Below are 25,458 nucleotides of genomic sequence, written 5' to 3'. Positions count from 1 at the left end.
TTGAACTAAGTCTTCATAATTTAGTCCAGTATGTGACAGTATTAAAAAGTTTTGCCTGTTCTCTAAAAGAACCAAAAAGGTTTTAACAGGGAAGTAATAGACACAGCATATATTCAACCACTCCTCAGAGGAAGTGATCCCTAAGTATCCAGAGCCTGATCAGGTTCCACTATTAGAAATCCTTGGTCTTTCAGGAAACCCCAAATGTAAAACTCCTTCTGTGATGTAATTATAAGTTTGTAGCAACATCCTAAAGCAGAATATAGACAACTTGTGAAGACTGACTAAACATCAGCTAATCCCAGAAGAGACTGAAACCACTTCCTGAATTGTTAAGAGTAAGTAGCCATATCCTCTAGATTTTAGACACTGGTCACTGTTTTAGATTCAAGAAGAATGTAAGTGTGTCACAGACTAAATAAAATAAGCTACTGAATTTACAAGTCAGATGGACCAAAAGAAGTGTTAATATAAAGAAGTACCGTGGCAACTACACATACATAGAAAGTTGACTCAAAAACCAATTGTACCGTCACAACTCTGCCTGTGATTTCCTTATGCTGTGCAGAGAATCACTAAGGTTGGAAAGGACCTTAAAGACCATCGAGTCCAACCGGCATCCCATCAGCTTTCTGTACTCTCTGTCTCGATGGTGGCAAAGGGCAGCAGGCTGGCCACGACAGCAGCACTTGCTGCTTTGTCTGTGTGTACTGACAATGGGGGCCAACTCTCTCCCTCCTTTGGTATTTTTTAAACCCGATTATGCAGGCAGAGACCAAAGGAGAGATTTCTGCCTGTGGAGGAACTGTGGAAAGAGCTGAATTTGTACACAATATGCACAATGAAACGTCTCACTGGTTAGAGCTGTGCTGTGACACAGACATTGCAGTGCAGTTCCGTGGTGTCACAATAATCAGTGGAATGACATTCCCTCCACACCTCCTCCTCCTGCAAGTCAGATCAAGACCTGATGAAGCAGGAATTCCCAAAAGTGATTGGACTGCTCCTCATCTCCAATTGCTATTGAAGAGCAGAGTGTCACAGCTCACAGACTGGCAGACAGCTTCCACACAAGAAATAAACCACAATTTTAAGGAGCAGACATCACAAAGACCCTAATCTGAATTTCTGTGACCACAATAAGCCAGAAAGAGTTTGTCCCACACTGCCTGAATGTGACTGGTGTTGACATACACAAAGCTTGGAAGTGGCCATGCGATTGAGTTTTCATGTATCTAAGAGTGCAGCCATTTCCTTCTGATAGCCTAGAAATGACAGGATTTCTATGGAAAAGAAACAACCAGATATAGAAATGGATTACAAAGCTGATGACTGCTTGATGAATGGAGTTAATTTCAACATTAGAGAAGCTGCATGGGAAGTGAAAGAGCAAGATTGACCTCTGAGTTGGCACAAACATTGGTCAACTGTTGTCCATATCCATCCAATTAAATATGGAAATTGCAGGAAAACTTGATGAATGAGCCCTTTGGAGTCAGCAGGGCTGCAGCAGCGTGAACAGAACCCAGATTTAATCCACCATGTCCAGTTAATGCTGCAATGAAATTAAAAAGGTCTTTAAAAAGCCCCATACAGTTGTATGCTAGACAGAATCTTAAATACTAGACAAGTTGTCATTTACCCATGCTTAACATAAAATGTTGATCAAGATACTACAGTTATTTCCTGTTCTACATCTAGAGGAGCACTGTCATAGGTAACACAAGGACTTTCACCAGCAGTTAAGATTCTTAGAAAGTCCTTAAACACATCTGAATACAACTGTAACGGGTTGGAAGCTGCAAGTATTTGTAAGTACATAAGAAGCTTCTTGGATCTTGTGACTAAAGTATTTATAGAAATATTTATTTCTATTTCCTGCAATACACTAGCATGTGAAAAATCAGTAAATTCACTGTTTAATTGGACACAACTGCAGTGACTCCCCAGGGAGTCACAGAGACCTGGTCCTGCAACAAGCCCTGCTCCTCCCCTCCCAGTGGAGGTGAAGTCATGGTACTGGACCCAGGGGACAAAGGGATGAGACACAATTCTCCTGGGAAGTCAGAGGTGTCCTATGTTGGATCATGACAGTTTTTCCTGGCATATTGTAAAAATTGACCCAAAGACAAGCACACCCCACTGCCAGCCCACACCTGACTGTGCTGGTTTTTTACCCAGAACATTGTGCCAGCTGATGGAAACCAAATAAAACATGCAGGTCTGACCCAGCCAGCTACCTTAATTTTTGATCCAGCTCCTAGTCTGGCTATCCAAGAAAGACTTGGGTTAAAACCTAAGAGCAAATTACAAGTGGTTGTGTGGTCTGCAAAGGAAAGAACAGACCCACGGAGTTGAAGTTTTTAAGAGATAAACACTGTTATAAAATGATAACCTTACTGAAAACAATGCAATTTGTGTACAAGACTGATAAATATCCTGAAGTGTTACAAGAAATAGCACAGAGTTGTAAAAGCAGTAAATAGTTGCATTTTCTATACTGCAGTGCAGGCAACAGAAAGGATCAGCTTCTCAAATCACAACCCACTACATGTCCAGCAGGAAGTGGAAGTGGCCAACCTGCCTGGTAGGACATGTTGAAAAAGCAGTTTAGGTGAAAGACAGCCAAGGAAGGAGCACCGTGGGTGATATGTTATTGTAGAGATGATATATTTCTCTCATGTAAGTAATATTAATGAAGTAGTGACTGTGAGTTTAGCACCTATCAGTTAATAGTATGAATGATGTTGAGATACACATTTCTTTGTTAGAATTGCCATTTCAAAAAAACGGTAGACCTGGGCTACCTGTTGGAAGGGATCCTTTTAGCTCCAACTTTCAGTGCCTCACTTCTTAGAGGGAAGCTGCTGGTTTTTCAATGGAACATTTTTATCTGAAGTTTCCAGTAAGTTAAATGTGGACATTTGTAAGAGAAGATTCAAGTAAAAGTGATCCACTTTAATGGTATGAATATTTCAGAAGGTAGAGATGGCTCTGTAGCTTACCAATTTTGTGTAGAAAATTTGTCACGTGAGAGTGCTGAATTACAGCATTACAGAAACGGAAGCTGTCAGGGCTGTCAGTGAAACCAGTAAATGAAACCCTACATGGTGGGACAACATGACTGGAACAGCTATGGAATGTACAGTACTACTGACTGTATGGACAGCTGCAATTCCTACTAATCTTCAGCTCGCCAAAAATATACAAGTTTTAAAATGGAAATCTAAGGCACACAAAATACCAAAATGATTTGATGTATACTGTATATTACACAGTCAATAAGCATAAAACTGCTGGTACAAAACAATGGCATAATATTGGTTCTGTTTCATCATTATTTACAATCCCTTCATATCCTCTATTTGAACTAATATTACGCTTTGAACTAAAACTTGCAGCATACCTGGTTTTTACAGGTTTTACTTGAAATAGGTAAGATACAAAGAACTGGTTCAATTCCTCCATCCTCTGCCATTAATAGCTTTGTCAATTTGAACAGGAATCTGCAGAACTGAACCCAGGATCATTACATAGTGATCGCTACTTCAGACCTGGCTCCAGAAGAGTCTCCTGGATCTACAGCCGCACCAAAGGATTTGTAGCACCAAGGTCCTGACTGGCTCTGTGTGTTCCAAACACCACTGATGTACTTTTCGTACCAAACTGGAAATGGAGTTCTTGCACTTCAGCTCCTCAAGGAAAAAGCACCTTGTCTTTAAATAAAGCAGATCCAGATAGTTCATATTCCTCTACACAGCACCACTACAGTATAATATTATCAAGTATATTATTAGTATGTTTTCACACTGGAAAAGTGACTTCATTCTGCCTGCAGGTTCAGGCAGAGGAGGGGACAGCTCTGTCTGTGGGCCTGATCCAGCACCAGGGAGTCCTGGGGTCAGTGCTCCTCCTGCCTCCAGCCGGCTCACATGGAAGAAGTTGCAGGATGAGGTCAGTCCTTAGCTAATGTCATTTGGTAATTTGTTTAAATAAATAAGTTTAAACAAGAAATACATAGGAGAGGAGAATCAGAAAGAAGAGTGGGATGCTACAGTATTTAAAAGCAATGGAGTGTCTGTTTTTCCTCTGGTTTAGCAAATTTTGTTTCATGATATGTCACTTTCTCAACAGAAATGAAGAACATAAATTTCAAGGAAGGATACAACCTTTTCCATATGAAATGTATAAATTACTTCCAAAATGTACAAAACATTTTTGTAAAAATACTGAACTCAAAGTTGGTGAATATTACAGATAGGTTATTCTTAACAAAAACTTTGCTGCTAAATATTAGAAATTTGATATCGATCGTTTTCCAACACTTCCTTTGTATTTTTCCCAAATTGTTTTTTTCTGTCAGAATAGAATAAGGCAACTCTAGGGGGTAACTTTTTATCCCAAAACAATCCTACCCCTGAGGCATTAGGAACATCTGGTTGCCATGTTAACTTAGAATGCTGAAAACAAATGAGACTGATGCACTTATTGCTCAAAGAAACCATAACAAATGCTGCCTTAAAAAAAAACCAGGTAATATTCATAACTCCCAATAGCAACACACGTATTGACCAGACATCTCCTCTTTCATGATTGTACACTCTCTTGAAAAAGAATAAAAAGGTTCTATAATTCATAACTGTTTGTTTATATGCAACATAAAATCTTCAGTGAAAAAGGGCAAATTAAAGCAACCACATATGCTATCAGCATACATCCTGCAGCTGTAACACCATGGAACTCTGCACAGCAAGAACAAAATCGTTTCTTCTGTAGAGTATGCACAAACCTTAGACAATATGATCCTTATACTATACTATTTCAAGTTAATTTTAAAAATAGAAAGTGCTTTTTAAATATATATTTACAGCTTAGAAACAACTTCCAGCCATCATTACCAAAAACTTCATTCTACTGACGAATCTAAAGAACAAAATTAGTTGGTTTTCTGAAAGATTTGTCTGTAACTTGGACTACGTAGCAATGGTTGGAAGTTGTTAAAGCAATGGCACCATGAAGTAATAATTCAGCTTATTTATTTTTAACTGTTTGATGTGGTTAAGCACCAAGAGCTGTGTAGAGCTATAACTGTATAACTTGATTTAACACCATAAAATGTGAACCTGTTAAAATAGCTATAAATGATTTTTGTAGTAAACAGACGATTTAAAGCACCAAAATATAAATTCCTAAAGGTAATAAACTGAATGATTCAATCAAGGTTAATAACCTAAACAAAATCTTTCTTTAGAATGTATTAAAACTATACAACTTTTTTTTTTTTTTTTGCTTAAAATGTGCTTGAGCACCACCAAATGTTAAAGTCACAGTTTAAGAAGAAATCCCCCCCCTTTTGTTTTTACCTCAGCCTTAAAATGGTTGAGATGAGCAAATAGTAAACGACACGAGGCTTGTTCTTTAACAGCACCTTAAAGAAACACCGTGCGACTGCACCGGGAGGGGCCCAGCACGGGACACCTACGCCCAGTGGTTGTAGGGCCCTGCCACTCGTGTCAGGGCGTATGAAGATACTGTGATCACGTTATCCTTGGTTACTGTTAATGCTCTGCGCGATGGAATTTGGTTGAACTCGTTGTCTTCATAAAAAAGATCTCTGCTTTCACCTGGTTGCTTTGCTTTTCTGTTGCTAGAGTTCAGTTCAGGGTTCTCTGTCCCTAATCGTTCCGCTTCTTTTTCTTTTTCTCTCGCCCTCTCAGCCATCTTTGCTTCCCACATGGCTAAACCATGTTTTGGCTCGTTTAAATTTTTGTGTTGGTAAAAAACTAAAGAAATTCTTGTGGGATGATTACGGTTGGGTTTTTTAATTGGCGTGGTAGCGTGGAGCTCGCGTCTTGCACATTCAATTAAGATAGAACCATGAGAAGGTGCCACAGCAACCCCACCAATGTCATCATCCAAAAAATTGTGCTCGCTGTCTGACCACAATTCCTCAGCCTTTTCTTCGGGATCAGCCGGCTGTCCCAGTGCACTGTTCTGCTTTTCATCAGCACAGTCCAAGTCACAGATCTGTCCTGGATGGGAGCTGCCCTTTTCCACCGGGCATCCACGGGAACAGTCGGCTGCGGGTCCGACGGCATCCTTTGCCAAAGAGCTTAGCGGGACTGATGAGTCACAAGAGCTGATCATCTCTGAGGAGGGAGAACTGTCCAGCTGCAGTTGACAGTTCTGTTTGTCTGGCTGCTGTTCAAGTAGAGTGGGCAGGGGCTCTTTGTGGGCTGGGGGGCCTGGAGCAGTGACCTCGGGAAGAATGGGTGGCACGCCGTTCACCTTCTCGTTCAGCAGAATTCCAGTATAATCTTTGACCGACACATCAAAGCTCTTGCAATTAACATAAGGTGTCACGTGAGGTTGCTTGGTACTGCATTCAAAATACCCGTAGGGAACTGAAAAATCTTGCTGAATATTAGTCACTGCGGTTAGGCCAGACTTATGTGTGAGAGATGGATAAGGATGTAAACTATCCACCTTGAAGGGGGAGGAAGCCGTGTACTGCTTTAACAAAGAGCAATTTTTAGTAGTGTTTGAAGTATGTTTCATGGCATAAAGGTGGCTGGAAGTCTCCATTTTTATTCCAGGTTTTAAAGCATCTGTTTTGTTCCCTAGAAGAAATGCACACCAAAGCGTAAGTACTACTCAATCAATAAAATACCTCTCTTACATTTTTCATACTTGCTTTCTGACATGAAAAATGCACATTGACTACAGATTTTTCAAAATTGTTATTTTTAGCTTTCTAGGAGTAGCTCTATGACTGTACACATCTCCATATATCACATATATACACTTATATTTATCATATATATACACACACACGCATATATATATATATATATATATATATATATATATATATATATATAAAACCTTGCTCAATTAATGCCTTAACATTTTCCAGTCAGGCTGCTGGTATATAAAATAGAAAGGTATTTCACTGAGGGATGAAGAAAATAAACAGATAAAATTAAATAACCACTAATTCCCAATTCACACAGCCCAGTCCTACAGAGATGCTTCCCAGCAACTGACTGCTGGCCTTCAGTTTTTACATAATTGATGAAATTCAGTCTGAAATTCAGGCTGTGAATCAGCCAAAATTCTGACCTGCCTCAACCCCATATTATGATCAAAGGAAAAAGCATGTTTCTGGATCTTGTCCATCACATCAAAAACAGTTACTGAGTTGCAATGATTAATGCATTCCAATAGTGACTCAGAAATTGCCTTTAAAAAAAAAGCATCTGCCACCATGCTCCAGGTAAATCCACCCTTATAAAACGCATTTTGAGTCTCGTGATTTGGCTGTCTTGCATCTTTCCCTCTAATTGCCTCGTTACAGCAGATCTCTGTGCAGGCATCCTTGTTCAGTTTCTGTCAGCTCCTTAACCGATTTCTAGCCATGGCTGCCCGCTGCTGGCCATGCTCCTGACGTGACGGACTCTCATCACGGGCCGGTTCAGCCCAGAGCCCATGGGAGTAACGGGAAGGAGTCCCATCGACTCTGAAGGGCTTTGCACCACGCCCTGCCACGGCTTTACACGTGTTTTGCTGGCAGACCGGTGCCCCGCAGAGAGCTCTTGCTTACTCTCATAGAAGACTGCCAGTGTTTCGTCTTTATTCCCTAAATACACAGAACGGTTCATTGTTTTACACAGTGCAGGAGTATTATTCTTTCTTCTACTCTGTCTCCTAGTAATTTACAAATCAGTGATGAATTAAAAACATTCCTCCCACAGGAATGCAGAAAAGCCAAAGTGAGATAATGACAGGCGTAATAGCTACTATGCAGAAACCAAAAGCTGAATGGGGACATGAGGAGGCCACATCTTTAAAACCCTTTCTGTGAAATAAAACACAAAGTGTCACCAGGTCCGGCAGCGCAGCGCCCGCCCGGCCCTGCGCTGCCCACGGGCCTTGTGGCACAGGAACCACCAGGGCCTCCCTGGCACCTGCTGCTGACAGCCTGCACTGCCCTGCAAGGGACAGTCTGCACTGTCATTTGATAAAACCTGGGGCACTTTACACATCTCTTGCTGTGCAGCAGTGTTCGTGCCATTGAGAGGGAAGCACCACAGCTCGGATTCTGAGAAAGCCACTATCTGCCACAGGAAATGGAGAACACAGTTCTTGTACTTTAAAGTGACAAATTCAAGTTGCTTATTTAGGTAAACATTCCAAAAGCATTCTTTCAAGATGGTCAAATTGCCATTATTTGTTAGAATAAGGGAACTTGAAATACTTCACAGACGTTCACAGACTACCAACAAACTATTTTTGGATGGTCACCTGGGGTTTTTTCTGCCCCATGACTGGCTACAGTGACTTGCTCATTAACCCCTAAATTGGAGAATATACAAGTGGCTTATTTCAAAGGGGCTTTTCCCTCCCATCAGATGTGTAAGAGAACACGGAATCAGAACACGCTGGTAGAATTTCCTAAGCATCACTCACCTAAACAATGCAAAGTGTTGCCAAGATTTTCTGGGGCTTCAGTTTTCAGTTTTACTGGTGTTGAATATTTTTTATCTATTAATGGCTGCTTTTCAGTCGGGGTCCTCCTTGTGTCTGGTTTCTTTTTCTTGGTAGCTCTGAGAGGCTCAGCCAACATCCGCACTTCTCTGGGGAACGCTGTGAGCACCTGTATGGCTCCGGCTTTGATCTTGGCTTCCAGGCCCTCTTCAGTGCCAAACTCATCTGTTTGGGAGATTTTGTAGAGAGGCAGCACATGCAGCTGCTCATCGCTCGGAATCACGCCCACTCTCCGGTTGTCCTCCTTGGTTAAGGTACAGACCTGGCAGGAGCAGAACGGGTTACAAACGAACCACACACACAAAACACGAGTCACATAAAGGCTCAGGCACTCGTCCTCGCCTTCACTGCTGACTCCTATTCCACGGCCTCAGCACTATGGGGCTTTCTGTGGAGCTTTCACATGCAAGCATCTGACAAATAATTGTTTCATCTATGACGACACAGAAAAACTATTACTACTTCAAGTACTAAGTACTTCAAGGCACGTGTTTTGGACAAGAAAGTGAAATTTTGTCTCCCAGAATTTCACTCTATCCACAAATTTACGCCAACCTTGGTAAATAATCTCAGCTGTAAATATACTGTAAAGTTCCTAAGCATTCTGATTATTTTTTTAATACATACATACATCATTGATGTTCAGATTAATTTTTAAGGATTACAAAATATAAAAAAATTATTATTGCATTAAACAAAGTGTCTATGATCTGGAATTTATTCCATGATTTTGAATTTGTTTTGGCTGGTAAATGAAAAGAACCCCAAACCAGCACAAACAGTCACTCATACTGTTTTGCAAATCACACCTCTAACTCCCTCCCTCTCTCAACACTTTAAATTAACACCCAGCTGTAATTAACTCAGCGGACCCAGGAAATGTACTCTTAGACCATTCTGAGTGGTGAGCTCCTGGAGCCCAGAGCAGAGTGCTGATTATATCCAGTTTGATGAGCGCACAGCAGAAATGTGAATAAATATTCCAACTCATTGCAATCGTTTTCTTGCTGTCATTATAAATGCTGAACATCTCCAGCACTCTTTGAGTTGCAGCTGTTACCAGCACTAACCCATCCCCCTGAAAGCAGCGCTGACACTGGCACTACGATCCCCGGTGTCATTCCCAAGGGATGGCACCAGCTCCGTGTGCCTGAGCGCTTGTACAAACCTCACCTTCTGCAGCTTTGGCACTTCCATTCCCAAGGGAGCGCTACATGGCTAGAAAGCCCTACATGGATATGGCTTAGGGAAGCTGCTGTTCCACAGCAGTTACTAACTACACACATAAAGGAACAGGAGCACCAGCCAAGGATGAGATGGAAGCTTATCATTCCACCTTTCTGCAGGCTGAATCTGATGCCTATCATAAACAGTCAATCCAATTTCCTAGAATTCTGTCACCATGCTGAACATTCCAGGGGAGAAGAATGTTATTATTTAGGGGGTGGAAAAAAAAAATCAAACTTTTTTTTTTTATTTTTATAGCACAGCTTTTGCATAAAGGCATCACACAATTTCTAGAAAAATAAAATTACAAAACCACAAACTAAAAAAGTCCTGAACCAAAAAAGTGGTGGCTTGGGCTTTGTCAATAGCTCTATGCAAAGCTTGTCAGTTGCAGAGCAGCGAAAGGAGGAAATCTGAGGGGCAGAGAGAAGGAAGAGCTCTTCAGGAGGCAGCTGGAAGGGATGGAGAGGGGGCTCCAAGGCAGTTTGCAGCTGCTTTGTAGCGCTCACGGAGGTACTCAGCTCCTCTGGGCAGCCTCTGCACTAGGAGGCAGATTTAGGAAAAACAACAAGTTCTCCTGTGAGCAGCAATTGGCACCTCACCTGGCTTCCTGTGGGCTTCTGCACCCCCTGCTCCCACAGCCCCAGGCCCAGCAGTGCTCCCTGCTCCTGCCCCTGCTGGGCACCGGCCAGGCCTGCCCCAGATCCGGCTCCGCTCACTCAGCAGTGACATTGCGCGGCTCGCAGCAACAGGGTCAAACCTCCAAAGACAATTCCACTTCTGCCACGCCAGTGGCTGAAACTGGCCAGCAGGTGCCACGTTATTCAGGACGGGTGAGAGAGCATTATTAAATATGAGTGATGTTTTTAGAAAGCCCAGTGCACGTTCCCCTTCTAAGTTATGAACAAAAGCAGTAATAAAAGTCAGCATGGAGGGGCCCTGCTGCCACTTGTTTGCATCAAAAAATGGGCAGTGGTCTTTTAGAATACCATGTCCAGCTCGTGTCTGGCCCATGCACTAGTCTGAAAGAAGTCTTGAGGATTCAATCCACAATATTTATTATTTTGAAAATTGAGGCCCTCATCCAATTTACAATTATAAGTTTCCATGCAGAAGCCAACACCCTGTGGGACAAGCAAGATGAAGAACTGTTTTGAGGAACTGAACAAGATGAGGGCTGCACTATATTGACAAAACTATGGTGAAAGTACTGCCAACTCCAGCACACCCTGTATGTTAAATACTGACTTCAAATACATATTAGGAAATTCATGTATAACCAAAATTGTATCCAGATCTGAAGACCAGTACATCTACAGCCTAAATACAGTAACACCAATGTTAATACATATATACTTTCACAGTTAGTGCCCCCTTAATATATTTTAACAGAAAAGTGAGGGTGCTAGGGCAAACAGATAACTGAAAATAATGATATGAGAAAACCAGCCATAAATCAAGGTAGTACAAATTAGCTAAAAACTTACAGCTAAAGGTGGTAATTCACCAAATGAGAAATATCTGCGTAAAAAAATACTCCAATATTCAAATCTGTGCAAAATATTCCATTAAGGAACTTAGGAGCCATGGCTGAGAAGTGAAAAGCAGTATTTTCCATTGGTACTGACACTGCTGCAAACTGACCAAAACTAAACATGAGAAAGCCATCAAGTCTGTTAAAGGCCATTTACAGCATGAAGCTGCATATCCTGCTACTCTGCTTTTTCCAGAACAGGCAGCTAAATCATCCAGGATGCTCAAAGGCCAAAGAAATGTTGGCCAAATGGTTTGTTTAGGTTTCCAATGTGCTTGGTGATCAAACTCATTACCTATTCTGGGTTTAGTGATGTCATGGTAAAAGTTGCATGTTTATGAAACTTGATTATTATTCCCTTCATTTAAACTTAAAATGCACCAGGAACTCAATGCAATCCCCTCCAGACATCCATCTGTAGCCACAGAGCTTCCAGTGTGTTATTCTGGGTCTCTTTGATCTGCCTGTGTCCTCTTGAACCTCACATGTAGAAATGATGGAGCCTTTTCCACTGTGTTGTAATAACAGATGTTTTACATTCAAGTTTCAGCAGAGCAGTCAAACAGCCTTTCCAAACCTGGGAGATGGAATCAGGTTTCCTACACACCCCTCCCTGTGCAGCTGCAGACACAGTGGGTGCCCCTGGGGACTCAGGGACTGCTGCAGCCCTGCCCACCATTATGCATAAAACATCTTTGCTTTTGCTCTGCAGCCGAGACAAACCACGTTGTTCTGCTGGCCTGGCCTACCCTGAACAAGTGTATGTTGGTCAGAACCAGGGAAGGGAACCCCAAACATATTTTCCTTTTGCCCACTTCATGCCCCCAGGCTGTGCCATCAGACAGGTGACACAGGTACAGCACAGGAACCGCTCTCTGGGAGCTCACAGGTTAGCAGAGTGAACCTCTCATGTTTTGCCATTTGCACAATATAAAAACCTAACAAATTCTTCCTTTATAGGCCCAGGGGGCCTTCTTTGCTCCTATCTGCGATAAGCTGAAGCGCCCATGGAAGCACTTGGTACTGCTGCAGCTCCCAGTGAGCGGGGAGGGCAGATGTGGGGTAACCATGCACAGACATCCTGCCAGCCACTGCAAGGGCCTGGAGCCCTGTGCTAGGGGGGTGATGGGCTGTGCCTGCCAAAGTACGGCAAGGTATGGCAAAAGCAGAGGGTTTGGGGGGTTTACCTGAACCCCAAAGAGTCTGTTGACAGACTGGTGATTGTCAGTACTTAGCTCCACTGCCAGTAATAAATTTCATACTGTAGGTGCTGTCAAAGCATAGATGTATCTTCCTCCCCCTCTTCCCAATGTCTGCTGCAGACTGTGTGGCACCAGGGATCAGACAGAACTGCAGCTGGTCTCTTTCCTTCCTCAGCCCAGCAACAAGGGCCCCCTGCCCCCTTGGATGAGCAACACCCACATACAAGCTGCAGAACCAGCATTTTTGTCCCAGTCACTTTTAAACCCCAGAAAGAACACTGCCAGTGCCTTAAATGGATTCCCAGAGGTATGAAGAACATGACCCTTCACAGCTAGTGTGATAAAGAAACAAAAGTACTTACATTTCACAGGCTCCATCAATAACTATAAAGCTTTTATTTGTGCTGCTCATTTAGCTTCACATCCATAAGGAACATGCACCCTAACACTGCAGCTGTGACACACATCAGTGGCCCTTAGGAGAACGTTAAGAGATGACAAAAGAGTCTAAGTAACAAGTAATGGTATGTTTATTGCCTTAAAGGTTCTTTAAAAACTCAATCTGTAGGCAGAAATTATTTTTGCTTCTTTCAGACAAACACATTAGTTTACATCTCTGTAGAACTGTCATTCTACTACAGAGCAAGCAGGGAGTGTTTGTTTTTAGCTTTCTACCAGAAGCAGTGTAAATTCAGAGCTTGACTCTGCTAGCCAGGAACAATGTTTAGCAACTCAAATCTTCAGTGGTAATTATCATGTAATGGTAATCCCCAATTTGTGTAAGCTAAGGTGTACTGTTCTCTCTTGTATCTCCAGAGAGCATTTCCAAGACACTCCCACTGCTAACACAAACTTTACAGGACGATTAACTTTCAGAGTCACATACAAATAGTGCAGCTGATCCAACACACATACTGAGAAAAATGCAAGAATGTTTCAAAATATATTCTTTTAAGTGTACAGTATACTTATTCCTTATTATTAATCTCATTTAAGTCCTTGATGAACTTATGTCTGTGCCTGGTTTAAACAATTTGAATAGACTCTGGTTTTTTTTCTTTGGGTGCCCCATGCAGAATTCCTGTTGTACTTGCAGTAAAAGTGATTTACCAATGATGAAGGGAGAAAACGAAAAGGTGTCACAATAACAGAGCCAGCAGCATTTGCAATTATCAGCTTACGAGGCATTTACTTTAACCTCTTTAGCCTAGAAGAACTTTAGATTTTATAAAGATTTTGTGTTCCTGTAAGGAGAAAGGGAAGAAATCTTACCATCACTAAAGAGGGCCAAGATGACAAGTACACTGTGTACGGACTTGAAAATGTAAGGCGTGACAAGCAGTTAAAAAAAACAAGTGAAAAAAAGTAAAATCATGGATGCTGGAGGGTTTTAGTGCAGTGCAAATTGTTCTCATTCTGTTCATTACCACATTATGAGAAAGCAATCTCTGTGAGAACTGTCACCTCCGAATTGTACTTGCACTCAGTACATTTTACAGACACAATACAGCAACAGTTATGTAAATACCCCCTCCATCATTATGATCAGTGATTTATAAGAAATCATCATGTATTTTAAGCTAAGTAGGCAGTCACACAGCACCTTGTGGAACGAGACAGGAATGCAGATGGTGCTGGTATCACATGTACTAATTTCTTTTTGTGTCCTTACCGCTAGATTTCCCATGGTATTACCAGACTTGGTTATAAGCCAAAACTAACAACTCTAATTTTGATTGTCATGAAAATCTGGACTGAAGCAAGCCCAGAATGTCCTGCCACCCTGTTTGCAAAACCCAACATTTTTTGCTTTAGGCCTCCAATTCATGTGACCGTAACTGTGCACAGACAGGGAACAGCAAACACTGTGTCCTGTGACCACAGCCACAGCCCCTCACTGCACAGACACCACGAGTTAACTCCCAACTCCAATTCACCTTCAGAATGTTCCAATTCAAGCAGGTAAACTCAAGTGTTGATGCTTACAGCTGTGTTCTATTTACAAACAGCCCCTTGCTGCAAATACACTAACATAAAGAGAAATCCTGTCTAAATAAAGAGAACACAGGTATGCAGTATTTTTTTGTGAGCGCGCTACCCATGCAAACCAGATTGCAAGGCAGAGTTTTCAGCAGTTAGAATCAGTTGGTCATGTTCTGCAAAACTGACAAAATTTGGCAGATCTTGGCAGGAAGTGATAGCGATAAGCATACAATGACTTTCCACAAGCTGTAAAGTTCCGTGCTTCTGAGACTTGGAACTACTTGCAAACACACCACATAGAACCCATGAAGTATCAACACCAGCAAGGATCATGGGAAGCTGAAATTGCATCAGGTGCTTACAGATAAATCCAGTTGTAGAACTATTCCCCAATACATTCCTCAAAAACAGTTTAATTGTCCCTCCAGGTGCTTCTGGCCATAACTTATGGCTTTTTTTGGGATCCATTATGGCAAAATGAGTAGCAGACTCAGTTGCCATTTTGTCTCTAATTTAAGAGATAAAAAAGCATTTAAATGATTCTTTTCAGAACATCTAAACTAAATTTCATCAAAAAGCATAAAATGTAGTTTATCTGACAAGGTGGTCTCATTTTCAAGCTTAGAATCTTTAAGGGCATCAAATTCCTGTGCTTCAGAAGCAATTTTGCAATGCATACTTCCAACACTAAACAAAAATAATAGTCTACTGAAAACTGGCATTCCTGGTGGATTCCCAGAGTTGCTTCCATACTTTAAAGGAATGGACTTTTGCTCCCCTTACAAGCACAAAATTAACATTAAACAGCTGTACCAATCATTTCATTGCTGTCACATACAAATGCTCAGTGTTAACTATAGGTGTAAATGCAACACTGTATTGAATCACAGCTACACAATAACTCAGTCTGCATTTCCAAAAAATAAAATTCTAGAGTAAGCAGAGATTTTAGATAGATTTTTTTCAAAATATACATCCTTTGATAAAAAAGTTACTCTTGTTATCTGCACTGCTGTGCAAGAAGTCGCCCTCACTATTCAGAGCACTGTGATGCTTCAACTACTCAAAGAATACTGCCAATTTTATCTTTTCTGCTTTGAGCTTGTCTTTCTTCAACACTACGGTCTTAATTTCTAGAAGATCACTTAATTGAGCAATTTCCAATCAATTTTCTCACTGGCAATCCATCAAAGTATTTCATACTACAGCCACACCAATCTGTGGGTTCTCCTTTCATACTGAGATTTAAGAGTGAAATGGTCACCTGGCTCCACCACAATCCATACTGTCTACTTCCTGACCTGTAACTACATTAACATGAAGCCTGGTACGTGCCTAGTGCAAGAAAGTGACTTTGATGAGCCTGGGGGGAGTAAGTTACTAATAAATTAGTTTGCTTTAGCTCTTCTTCTGCAGAGGTCTGTTCAGCTCCTTGGTTAGACAATTATTTGCCTTTAACAGCAGCCTTTTCCCAGGAATAACTTATCTGCTCTCTGGCCAGGCCTCTCCAAAGGACCAGGAGTCTTTACAGAATGAAGGTATTTTGTAGGAAGGATCAGTCCCATCCCCTTTTTGACCTGTTATGCAATAAAATGAACTCACGTCCTCTGTAGACAGTAACAAATATATGCAAATAAGATGGGCATTGATAAATGGCAACAAGCAGTTAATTTTGAAGCAGCTTCAAAACCGTGATGGAGATGAAGCCACAAGCAGCTCTCTGGAGCTGGCATCAGCCAGCGCAGAGCACAAGCGAGAGGCGCTGAGTACGTACCACAGTGCTGCCGTTGTGCATGTTGTGGGTATCCTTGTGGGCGTGGGCACAGAAATCGATGCACGCCGTGACACCGGAGAAGGGCCGGCCGTCCTTGCAGCCCAGCCGGCAGTCGGGGCCCATGTGCTCGTTTTCCACCTGGAAGGAGAACAAGCTACAGCCACTCAGCACTGGAAGCGTGCTCTGCAACCCCACAGCCACCGACAGCTTTGTGACAGAATCAAGGCAGCCAGGCAGACTCAGTGACTCCTGTTTTCCTATGAAACACAGAACATCTGTGGCTGGATGCCAACAAGATAATCAGGTCAGCCACAATCAAAATGTCTTGGATAGTAAAAACATTTTATTTACAGTATTATCTCTAAGCATTTTTCACATATAAAAATATGGTGCCACTTAAGCACCATAGGTAGCTTAAGTACCTCAAGTAAAGAGGGGCTGTGTATGGAAACCTGCCAAATGCACCTGGATTCACTGCTGCCAGGAGGGCTGCAGCTCCACCCACAACACGCTCTGGGGCTGCTCTTGGATTGAAACTGTTTATCAGAGCTGGATCTCACACACCCACCTGGTTCTGGAAAGCTTCTGGAGCAAGCTTCTTATAAACCGGAGCCACATCAGTAGCTAACGTTTGCAAATTATTCTCAAGAAGTTCCTCCTGCAGGGAAAGGCAACATTCGGTGCTGCAGTTAGCTTTGAAAGAATCTCAGCCAGTTCAGAGATGCCCAAGAGGTCAGCTTCTACCTCCTATTTTATTAAACTGACTTCTGTTCTGCTGCCCTTTGTCACTAACCATAAATGTCTGCCTTTGCATGACTAAAGCACCAAAGCCGTTAAACAGAGATCAGCTAAATAACAATAGAGGACACCTGCTAGGTCAAAGCAACCCAGCACACAGGACCAATTTCTGCACCATTTTCCACACGCAGTCAAGGAGTGAGGTATGTTGCACACAAAAACAGAAGTAACATCCAGAGGAGAAAAATCATATGCCAAGCTGAGTGGGGATGGAAGCCCAGGTTTTCTGTTAGTGCTTTGCTTATGGGGCCTTAGCCGATGCTGACGCACCACGCGAGAACCTCCTAATAGCATTTACCTTCCTCTCAGGCCTTCTCTCATATTGCAGCAGAACTTTTAGCAGGAACATTTGTTAACTATTTTGTTCTTTGGAGGGGCAAAAATCAGGACTTAATGGAAATAACTACTAGATTCAGAAATAATATTCCCTTCTTTAGGCTAATCCATATAAAGACAGAATTAGCTAGGTGGGCTTCTACAGCAGTGTCATATTTAAGCTCTTATTTGTAGAAACAATCCCTAAATTCTTACCCTAAGTTTTTGCTTTTCCAGGAAAATTACCAACCAACTGGGAAGCAGAGGGCAGTGACAGACTCCCTAATTTCTTTTCTTCCAAGGACCAAGCTTTGAGAGACAACTGCAGCTTCAGTTTCTCACAGTACATAGTGGCAAAATGAAGCAAGCTGTAATTTTTTGTTTAAAAAACCCACTTATCACCACACACTGTAAACACCAACATACATAAACACCAGGAGACATCACTTTTTCCAGTGAGATATTACATTACAAGACGATACTGTATTTTTAACTTGTACTAAACCCAGTTTTATCAGCTGTAAATGGCTACCACAAGGTTTTCCGAACCATATTAGCTAATGTATCCTTAATTATCCATCCTACCAGAAGGATATTTACCCTAGGAACCATTCTTTCCTCAGTATATTACACCCTTAACCTCATCTCATTCAGCATCAGAAACCTACAGAGAAAAGGCAGGCACAGAATGCTCCATGCATAGCACTGTACAGGGGGAGAACCTAAACACACAGGCAGTGGCAAAGGACAGAGAAGGAACGGGATCCCAAAAATGGAAGGATGCCCGATCAATACATTTTCCTATAAACTACAAGTTTATAAAACAAGTTCCCTCTTGAGACTAGCAGAGCTGGGTTTGGCTGTAGAGCCTCAGGAAGGTGTTCAGTGAGGAGGGCAGAAGGGCAGTGTGCTGTGCTGAGGCAGAAGCCCCACCTCGGGCCCTAACGAGGTTTGTGAGACCCCGCAGTGCCACGGACTCCACGTGGCTCGGGGGAGACTGGGGGCTTGCACTCATGTGCATGAGAAATACTTCATAAACGCTTTCAGGACAACAAGTCAGGAGCTGGGAGCAATATTTACCTGCAGTGAATCGAGTGACATCTGTCAAGACAGAAGGGATGTTTCACACTGTGTGCACATAGAAAGATTACTGCAGTGTAACCCCAGCAGAGAAACTGGTACGGTGTGCCCAAAACATGTCAGCCATGCTGGGAAAAATGTGCTACTTTTACCTAGGAGATCCACAGGGAAGTGGGGTTACACACACCTACAGTCAGAACAAAAGGCACTTTGGAGTCACCCTGAGAAGTCTCTGTTCACCGGGCAGTGGTTACCAACTTACAATGCTTTTAGTATTACTTCAGGAAAATATTTTCAATGTCAAGTAACTAATATGGTTGGAATTTTGGATTTTTTTTTTTTTACAAGTTTGTTACTTCACATAATCCATCACTGTTTTCTGTGCTGCCGCAACTTTATGGCATCACTAACACTCTTAAGTAGCAATTATGGTATCATTTCACTGCATTGCAACTGAGTGCATTCATTCCTTTGAAACTATTTTAAAAAACATGCTGTCCACAGGAAAAACCAGTTTATTCTTGGTGACAGAGGGAGCCCAGGCTGTCAGCTGCTCCTACAACAGTGGGAAAGCAGTGCAACCCAAAGGTACAACATTTTCTGTGCCAAGGCAAAAGGCCTGAAACCCTGAGCTGCAAGCTTGGCCCTTAGAAAAAGGCCTTTACTTCCAAAGAAGAAAACTTTCACACAGAGTTACATACTGAGCTAAACTGCATGCAGAAAATCATTAAGAATAATTTTACGGTACATAAATGTATAGCAATTATTCCATTAGAATGAAATCTCAGTGTCATTTATTCTAAATACCACAGTTACAAAAACGTTGTTGGATGTGAGTCTGTGGTAAGTCACACACACATATGGGAGAGAGAAGGGGTGGAGAACATCTAGTTCTGAAAATCATCAGAAAAGGCATTTTGATAAAAAAACATAAATAAATCTTACTTGTTTAGGGTCATCGGTGAGAAGCCTAAATTTCCTGGGGTTTTTGCTCCTGGCAAACTTACAGCCATTGAAATACATACTCCATGAACAGCCAAATGAGAATGATGCTCCACAAGTTTCTGGGTCAAGTCCTTGACATGCACAAGTACGACTACAAAAGGAAATAAAGACATATCAGGTCAGCTGGCAACACAGCTCTTGGATCTGAGTTTTTTTTAGGTCAGTGCTATTTTGCTATTTCTTTTATAATACATAGCATAACAAAGGAATTTGGGAAATTCACGACTTAATGAGGTATTTTCTATTAAGAAAATACTCCTTTGTAGAGGGCTGACTTTTGTCCATGAAGACAGTCGCAACTTCCCCAACATCCAATTTTGGCACAGAAATATAAACAGTTACAGCTATATAAATACACCCATGCATTCATTTTGACTTCTCCAGTTGGATAACATCTTCAACCAAGAAAGTAGCCCTGCTGCTTAAAGTTACCCCAAATGCAATGGTTCTTGCAGCAAAACCACTAACTCCAAATTGATTTGAGTTTCTGAGTAGACCCTTTAAGAACACAAGCATTAGATTCAGGTCCCCATACAGCTCTCAGAATGTGTTAAATGTGGACTACACAGGAATCGGCACACAGGCAGCACTGTAAGTGCAACATATTCTCTAGTCAATTAAACTAAATGTATCTCAGAGGCACGGAGAAGATCCTAGTTTTGAGTGTTCAACCTCACACCTACTTGACAGAGTCACAGCCCCCCTTCTTGGGAGCTCTGTCAGCACTGCTGTGTGTGCACAGGGCACGCTGCTGGTGTTTGGGCAGCGTGCCCAGAGCCAGGAGCAGCTCATGGCCACCCCTCGCCTTGGGCACGGCGCGCACGCTCCCACTGGGAGCCTTTTGTCTGGGAAAGGCCAGGAGCGAGGCGGGATCCTGAAATGGCAGCCGCTGGTGTGGGGTTTTACATGTAGGAGGTGAGGTGAGCTCCTGATCTCAGAACACTGCAGGGCCCCGGGCAGGGACTCACTCTTCGTTGAGGGCGCAGCGGCGGCTCGTGGGACAGCCGTACTTGCGCAGGCTCTGGGTCAGCTCCTTGTACAGCGTGTCCGCCAGGAGGTGCGGGATCCCCTCCCAGGCCAGGATCAGGATCACGATCACAGCCGTCTGGCAGTGGTGCCCCGCACGCTGACGGACCAAGCACAGCAACTTCTCCTCATCGCTGCTTCTCCGGATCACCTGGAAGAATCGTTTGGATTATTCTTTGCTAAGCAGGGGCATCGCCTCATGAGCTGCTCTTCTCTGGGACGAGTAAGGCCTGGAAAAGCAAGAAATGCTGCCCAGAGAGCATCCATTGCAAGCAGGACTGGGACAGCATCGCACACGCATCTCTGGTGTAGAACGTGATTTTGTGTTGCTGTTTTCCCTGCAGTAGAAACAGCAGTACATTTTACAGGAGGAGTAATAGTTTAGGTGTTGTACACAAACAATGAAGATGCATTACAAGGAAAATAACCCCTAGAAGGACAACAGATCCCCTGAGAACCTAACATTACCTTGAAAGTACAACAGAAAACGTAGTGCCAAATGCTCCAGAAGGCAGGTACATGAAAACACGCTCCCAAAGCACACAGGGGCATGTGTTACAGAGCATATCTAAGATGGTTCCCACCTTGCAAAAAAAATTAGAAGAAAACGATGAAACAGACTGTGCTCTTAGTGAGGGAAGGAATGTGATTTTTCAGAACACATCCCTAGACTACCAATATTAAGTTCTTAGAGTGATGAAGCTTTTACTAACCTGTGTGATACACAGAGCAACCTTATTCCTCATACACAGACAAACCAGTATGGAACAGTACAGTACACCACTGAATAAAAATGGGAAAAATTATAGTCCTACTCCAACATATTTAGGTTTTTGCCACAATCTGAAACAGAGCTGCATTTAAGACCACCAAAAATGCATTAAAGCTAGGTAATACTAGAATATAGTCTTTGAAAACAGGTTTATTTATTCATCCAAAGTGTTTTAGCCAGCACAGCCTGCACACAGCCTCCAGCAAAGGTGTCAACTTTCCAGTGTGAAGCTTTGAAGCCCAGAGGCCTGGCTCTCTCAGAGGCAGCAGAGGCTCCATCCTCCTCAGCCCTGTCTGGGGGAGGCTGGGGACCCGAGTGGCTCTCACTGTGTGTGCCCAAGCCCTGCACTGCAGGCCTCTCTGCCAGCTCCACTGCAATCCACCTGCTCCAGGCATGCAGCCTTCAGCCAGCACCCTCTCAACCAGCAGAGCTCCTACAGGTAACAGACAACAGCACTGGCCATGGAGCAGGAAAGCAGGAAGGCAATGGTTCACTTGCTCTTCCGATACCTCCAAATATCTGAGCACTCAGGCAGATTCCCTATTGGACTGATGTCAAATCTGCTTTGCTGCCAGATGTGCAGCTGTCATTCATATGTGACCCCTTACCTGATCACCTCTGAATATCTAAGTCACTTGGACTCATTAAAAGCAGGGAGAAAAGCACACTTGCAATTCATCTGCAAGTGAAAAGGTTTGCAACAGATGAACAGTAGGAGAGAGCATCTGCGCAGGCTGAGCAGGAAGAAGCAAGCTTAAAGTTGGTGTCAAGAGATAAAGTATGGTCCTTCTAAAGTTAATCATATACTCTTACAATCAGTCTTAAGCTTAATGAGAATATGAGGAAATGCCTCTGATAGACCATTCCTCAAAAGGAGTCTTGGTTGTGACCCCCCAACAGTTCGGTATGTTTTATAAAGAAAAATAATCCAACTAACATTTAGGCTAGGTTATGGCTGATACACAATACAGGTTACTCATGTCAATGTGAGTTTTACATTCCTGAGGCAGCACAGTTCCTTCAAGCCAGAACAACTTAACTTTGTTACCCGGTGTGAAATTATGCTTTTACTTTTCTTTTTAATTTTTTAAAAAATTTATTTCTAGGCTATAACTTCAATAGCACAGTGTGGTACTGTACAACATCAGGTTGCCCTTTTTAAGTTCTCTTATACCTTTAAACTACAAAGAGTGTCCAGGAAACATAACAAGTGAACACAAAGAAAATTTATAGTTGCCTTTAAACCAAGACCACATTTTCCTGGAGTTCACTGTAGCTGGAATTTGCTTCATTATGTATATAGCAGAGAATCCAATACTCTTATTGGACCCCAAAACATTTTAGAGGCATTTCCCTCACCTCTGAGGCCACAAAGGCAGCAAAGGGATTTAGGTGTTGTGTGAATTTCCCTTCTGCAGGTCAGGTTACACCATGTAACCTGTGGAGCTCACCCAGCTCCTGGCCCCAGAGATCCAGGACTTGTCCCACCTGGCAGAGGCTCAGAGGAGTCCACTCTGCACCAGAGCAGCCAGAGCTGGAGCCAAGCTGCTTTCCCATGGGAACTCAGGGTTCCCTTCACATGCTACCCCTGACTTTCTCACAGAAGTACTAAACTGAGTCTCTCTTGTGTAGTAATAATAAATCTGCGGCAATGCCACACTCAATGTACAGAAAAGCAGGACAACCAAGCTCTAGAGTGTTTCCTCAGACTGGGAACAATGCAGAAATCAGCTGGCAAACCTTGTGACCAGAGGTTTTTGCTATTACTCATGATTTCTGTGATGTAGTTAGCAACAGTGATAAAGTAAATAATTTAATACTTCAGTTTGTTTCATTTTGGTCCCTAATGAATTTAAATGGCATGAGAAAGCAAACATTTGTTAAGTGGGGGAACTTAAAAGCTAAGGTTTTTATTTTCCCATTCTAAAAACCTTCTCCTGCAATTGCTTTTCCACACAAGCTAATTATGACTGACTGTCTGACTCACACTGAAAAAATAACATAATCAACAAAACAGACTTGAAACAAGTTTGTGAAGCATTATGTAACACTTAAATGCAACAAGCAATAGCACCAGCCTCAAGTTGTCCCAAGGAAGGTTTAGATTGGATATTAGGAACAATTTCTTCACAGAAGGGACTGTCAAGCCTTGGCACAGGCTGCCCAGGGCAATGGGGGAGTCCCCATCCCTGGAGGAATTTTGAAGACATGCAGATGTGGTGTTTAGGGTTGCCCAGGGCAGTGGGGGAGTCCCCATCCCTGGAGGAATTTTGAAGACATGCAGATGTGGTGTTTAGGGTTGCCCAGGGCAGTGGGGGAGTCCCCATCCCTGGAGGAATTTTGAAGACATGCAGATGTGGTGTTTAGGGATGTGGTTTAGTGGTGGACTTGGCAGTGCTGGGTTAATGATGGGACTCAGTGATCCTAGAGGGCTTTTCTAGCCTAAATGATTCTGTGATGCCATGCTCAGCTTCTTGGAAATATGCAGGGCCAGATCACCCCCCGAGCTCATTTCAGCAAGCACTCATGTCATCAGTGCTAAGTATCCATCAAGACTCCCACATTAAAAATGAATAATCTGTTTCAGCTGCAACACAGAACTTCAGGAAAGAACAAAACCTAACAAAGTTCTCCACAAAGCTCAACTGATCCCCATTGGTCCTGCTCTGCACTCAGTAACAGGGCATGAAGTGACAAGACTACCACTCCCTCACCTGTGTGTGAACATAACCATGGCTGGGACAGAAGGAAACACTGACACGGACACAGCCCCTCCCACAGAGCTTCCTTGGAGCACACAGTACCATCCTTCATCATCCTTGCAGGCTGCTAATCTGGGCAGGATGTTCAGTTATTTTGACCATTTTTAAACCCAGTTTTGTCCATCCCTCTGGTGCTGTAGTTGTGTACCCACCACTACCATGTTCTGCATTCCTACAGCTTTCCAGGTGTCCTTGCTGATGTGTACAGCAACTAAAGTAATTCATTTTATCAGCTAGCCCAGAGAGTCTCCAACAGCAGAACATGAGAATGTGAGCAAGCCTTCAAGGTGAGCCACAGCTAACTCAGACACAAACACAATCAACAGCTCTTAGGGCAATCACAGCTACATCTTTTTCTATAGCCACAAAGGTCTAGGCTTACCCAATTTTCTTACCAGAAAGCATGAGCCAAATGCTACAGCATATTTACTGAAGTGGTGCCTTAACCAGCAAAATTTACTCCAGCAATTTAGCAACAAGTTATGGGATAAACAAGAGAAGTTAAGAGTTTTCACACCTTTGCATGAAAGCATAGTCAGTAGACAGAAAGGGATGCTAAAAATTGCTGAGTAGAAGAACAAGGTCGGAGCAGCAGACTGTCCAGCCTTATCCTGACCCTGACTAACAGCAGATGCCTACGGATGAGCAAAAAAGGCACTGGGATGTGGAGATGGTTCTCAGTGAGGGCAGGCACCTTCCAGCCACCCACCCAGCAGCTATGGGGATGTGCTCTCTCCCAGCTTTTTAAGGATTTGCCTTTTCTACATTTCTCCACTCATTTTTAAATCTATGCAGCAATTTACCACCCACTAAGTTACCAGGAAAGTTTAACTACAGATTATGTGCAAGGAAAAAATATTGTCTTTTCTTCCTGTATAGCTCGCTCCCTGCCAGTGCCCTCTAGTTTTGATCCAGGATGAGACTGGGTAAGACACTGCTCTTCAGCTCTCCGTGCCACTGGAGACTTCAGAGAGCCCTGCTTTTTCCTCCCCTTCCCACCCTGCCAGGCTGCCCAGCTTGCACCTGCCTTTCCCAGTTCTGCTGTGCTTTCTGCAGATGGGAGAGCAGACCCAGCCAGCCTGAGGGGCAACACACTTTCCCACAGAGGCAGAACTATGTTCCACCACTTCTTTGATCCTCCCCAATAATTCACACCCATTTGTTTTGCTGTTTCCATCACAGATGAACAAGCTGATGTCTAATGAACCATTATCTTGAGCACTAACTGTGTATATGAAACCACGACGCTTTTTTGTGTGGGACTTTATATTTATCGAGTGAGTTTCAGCTATTATTTTAATGGCCATTTGTTCTGTTTGCGAGTCCTTCCTGCTCTTCATGATGCCAGTCCCTCCTCTTCATTATCTTAAACAACTTTTTATCATCAGCAGTTTGGCTCCTGTCTCCCACTTTTTTCAAACAATTTCTAAATG

At 42.8% G+C, this 25,458-nt stretch overlaps 1 protein-coding gene and 1 long non-coding RNA gene across 6 annotated transcripts in view; one reads left to right on the top strand and one right to left on the bottom strand.

Moving 5' to 3' along the window:
* The first annotated feature begins 259 nt into the window (after positions 1-259).
* On the top strand, positions 260-4,391 carry LOC137477718 (uncharacterized). Its single transcript, XR_011001152.1, has 2 exons — positions 260-2,682; positions 3,503-4,391. It is a non-coding gene; the product is annotated as an uncharacterized lncRNA (long non-coding RNA).
* Positions 1,108-25,458, bottom strand: part of TET1 (tet methylcytosine dioxygenase 1) — a 67,121-nt gene continuing 42,770 nt past the window's right edge. For all 5 annotated transcript variants that reach the window (XM_068196872.1, XM_068196869.1, XM_068196873.1 and 2 more), the window contains 6 exons: positions 20,434-20,642; positions 19,406-19,556; positions 16,836-16,925; positions 16,268-16,405; positions 8,470-8,809; positions 1,108-6,620 (listed from right to left, as the gene is read on the bottom strand). In XM_068196872.1, coding sequence (XP_068052973.1) covers positions 5,479-6,620; positions 8,470-8,809; positions 16,268-16,405; positions 16,836-16,925; positions 19,406-19,556; positions 20,434-20,642 — 2,070 coding nt within the window. In that variant the 3' untranslated portion in view covers positions 1,108-5,478. The remainder of the gene's footprint in view (positions 6,621-8,469; positions 8,810-16,267; positions 16,406-16,835; positions 16,926-19,405; positions 19,557-20,433; positions 20,643-25,458) is intronic.

This window comes from Anomalospiza imberbis, chromosome 8, assembly GCF_031753505.1.
Source record: "Anomalospiza imberbis isolate Cuckoo-Finch-1a 21T00152 chromosome 8, ASM3175350v1, whole genome shotgun sequence".
NCBI classification, from domain to species: Eukaryota; Metazoa; Chordata; class Aves; order Passeriformes; family Viduidae; genus Anomalospiza; species Anomalospiza imberbis.
Note: the sequence above shows the minus strand (reverse complement) of the source record. Positions and strands in the feature narration are given on the sequence as shown.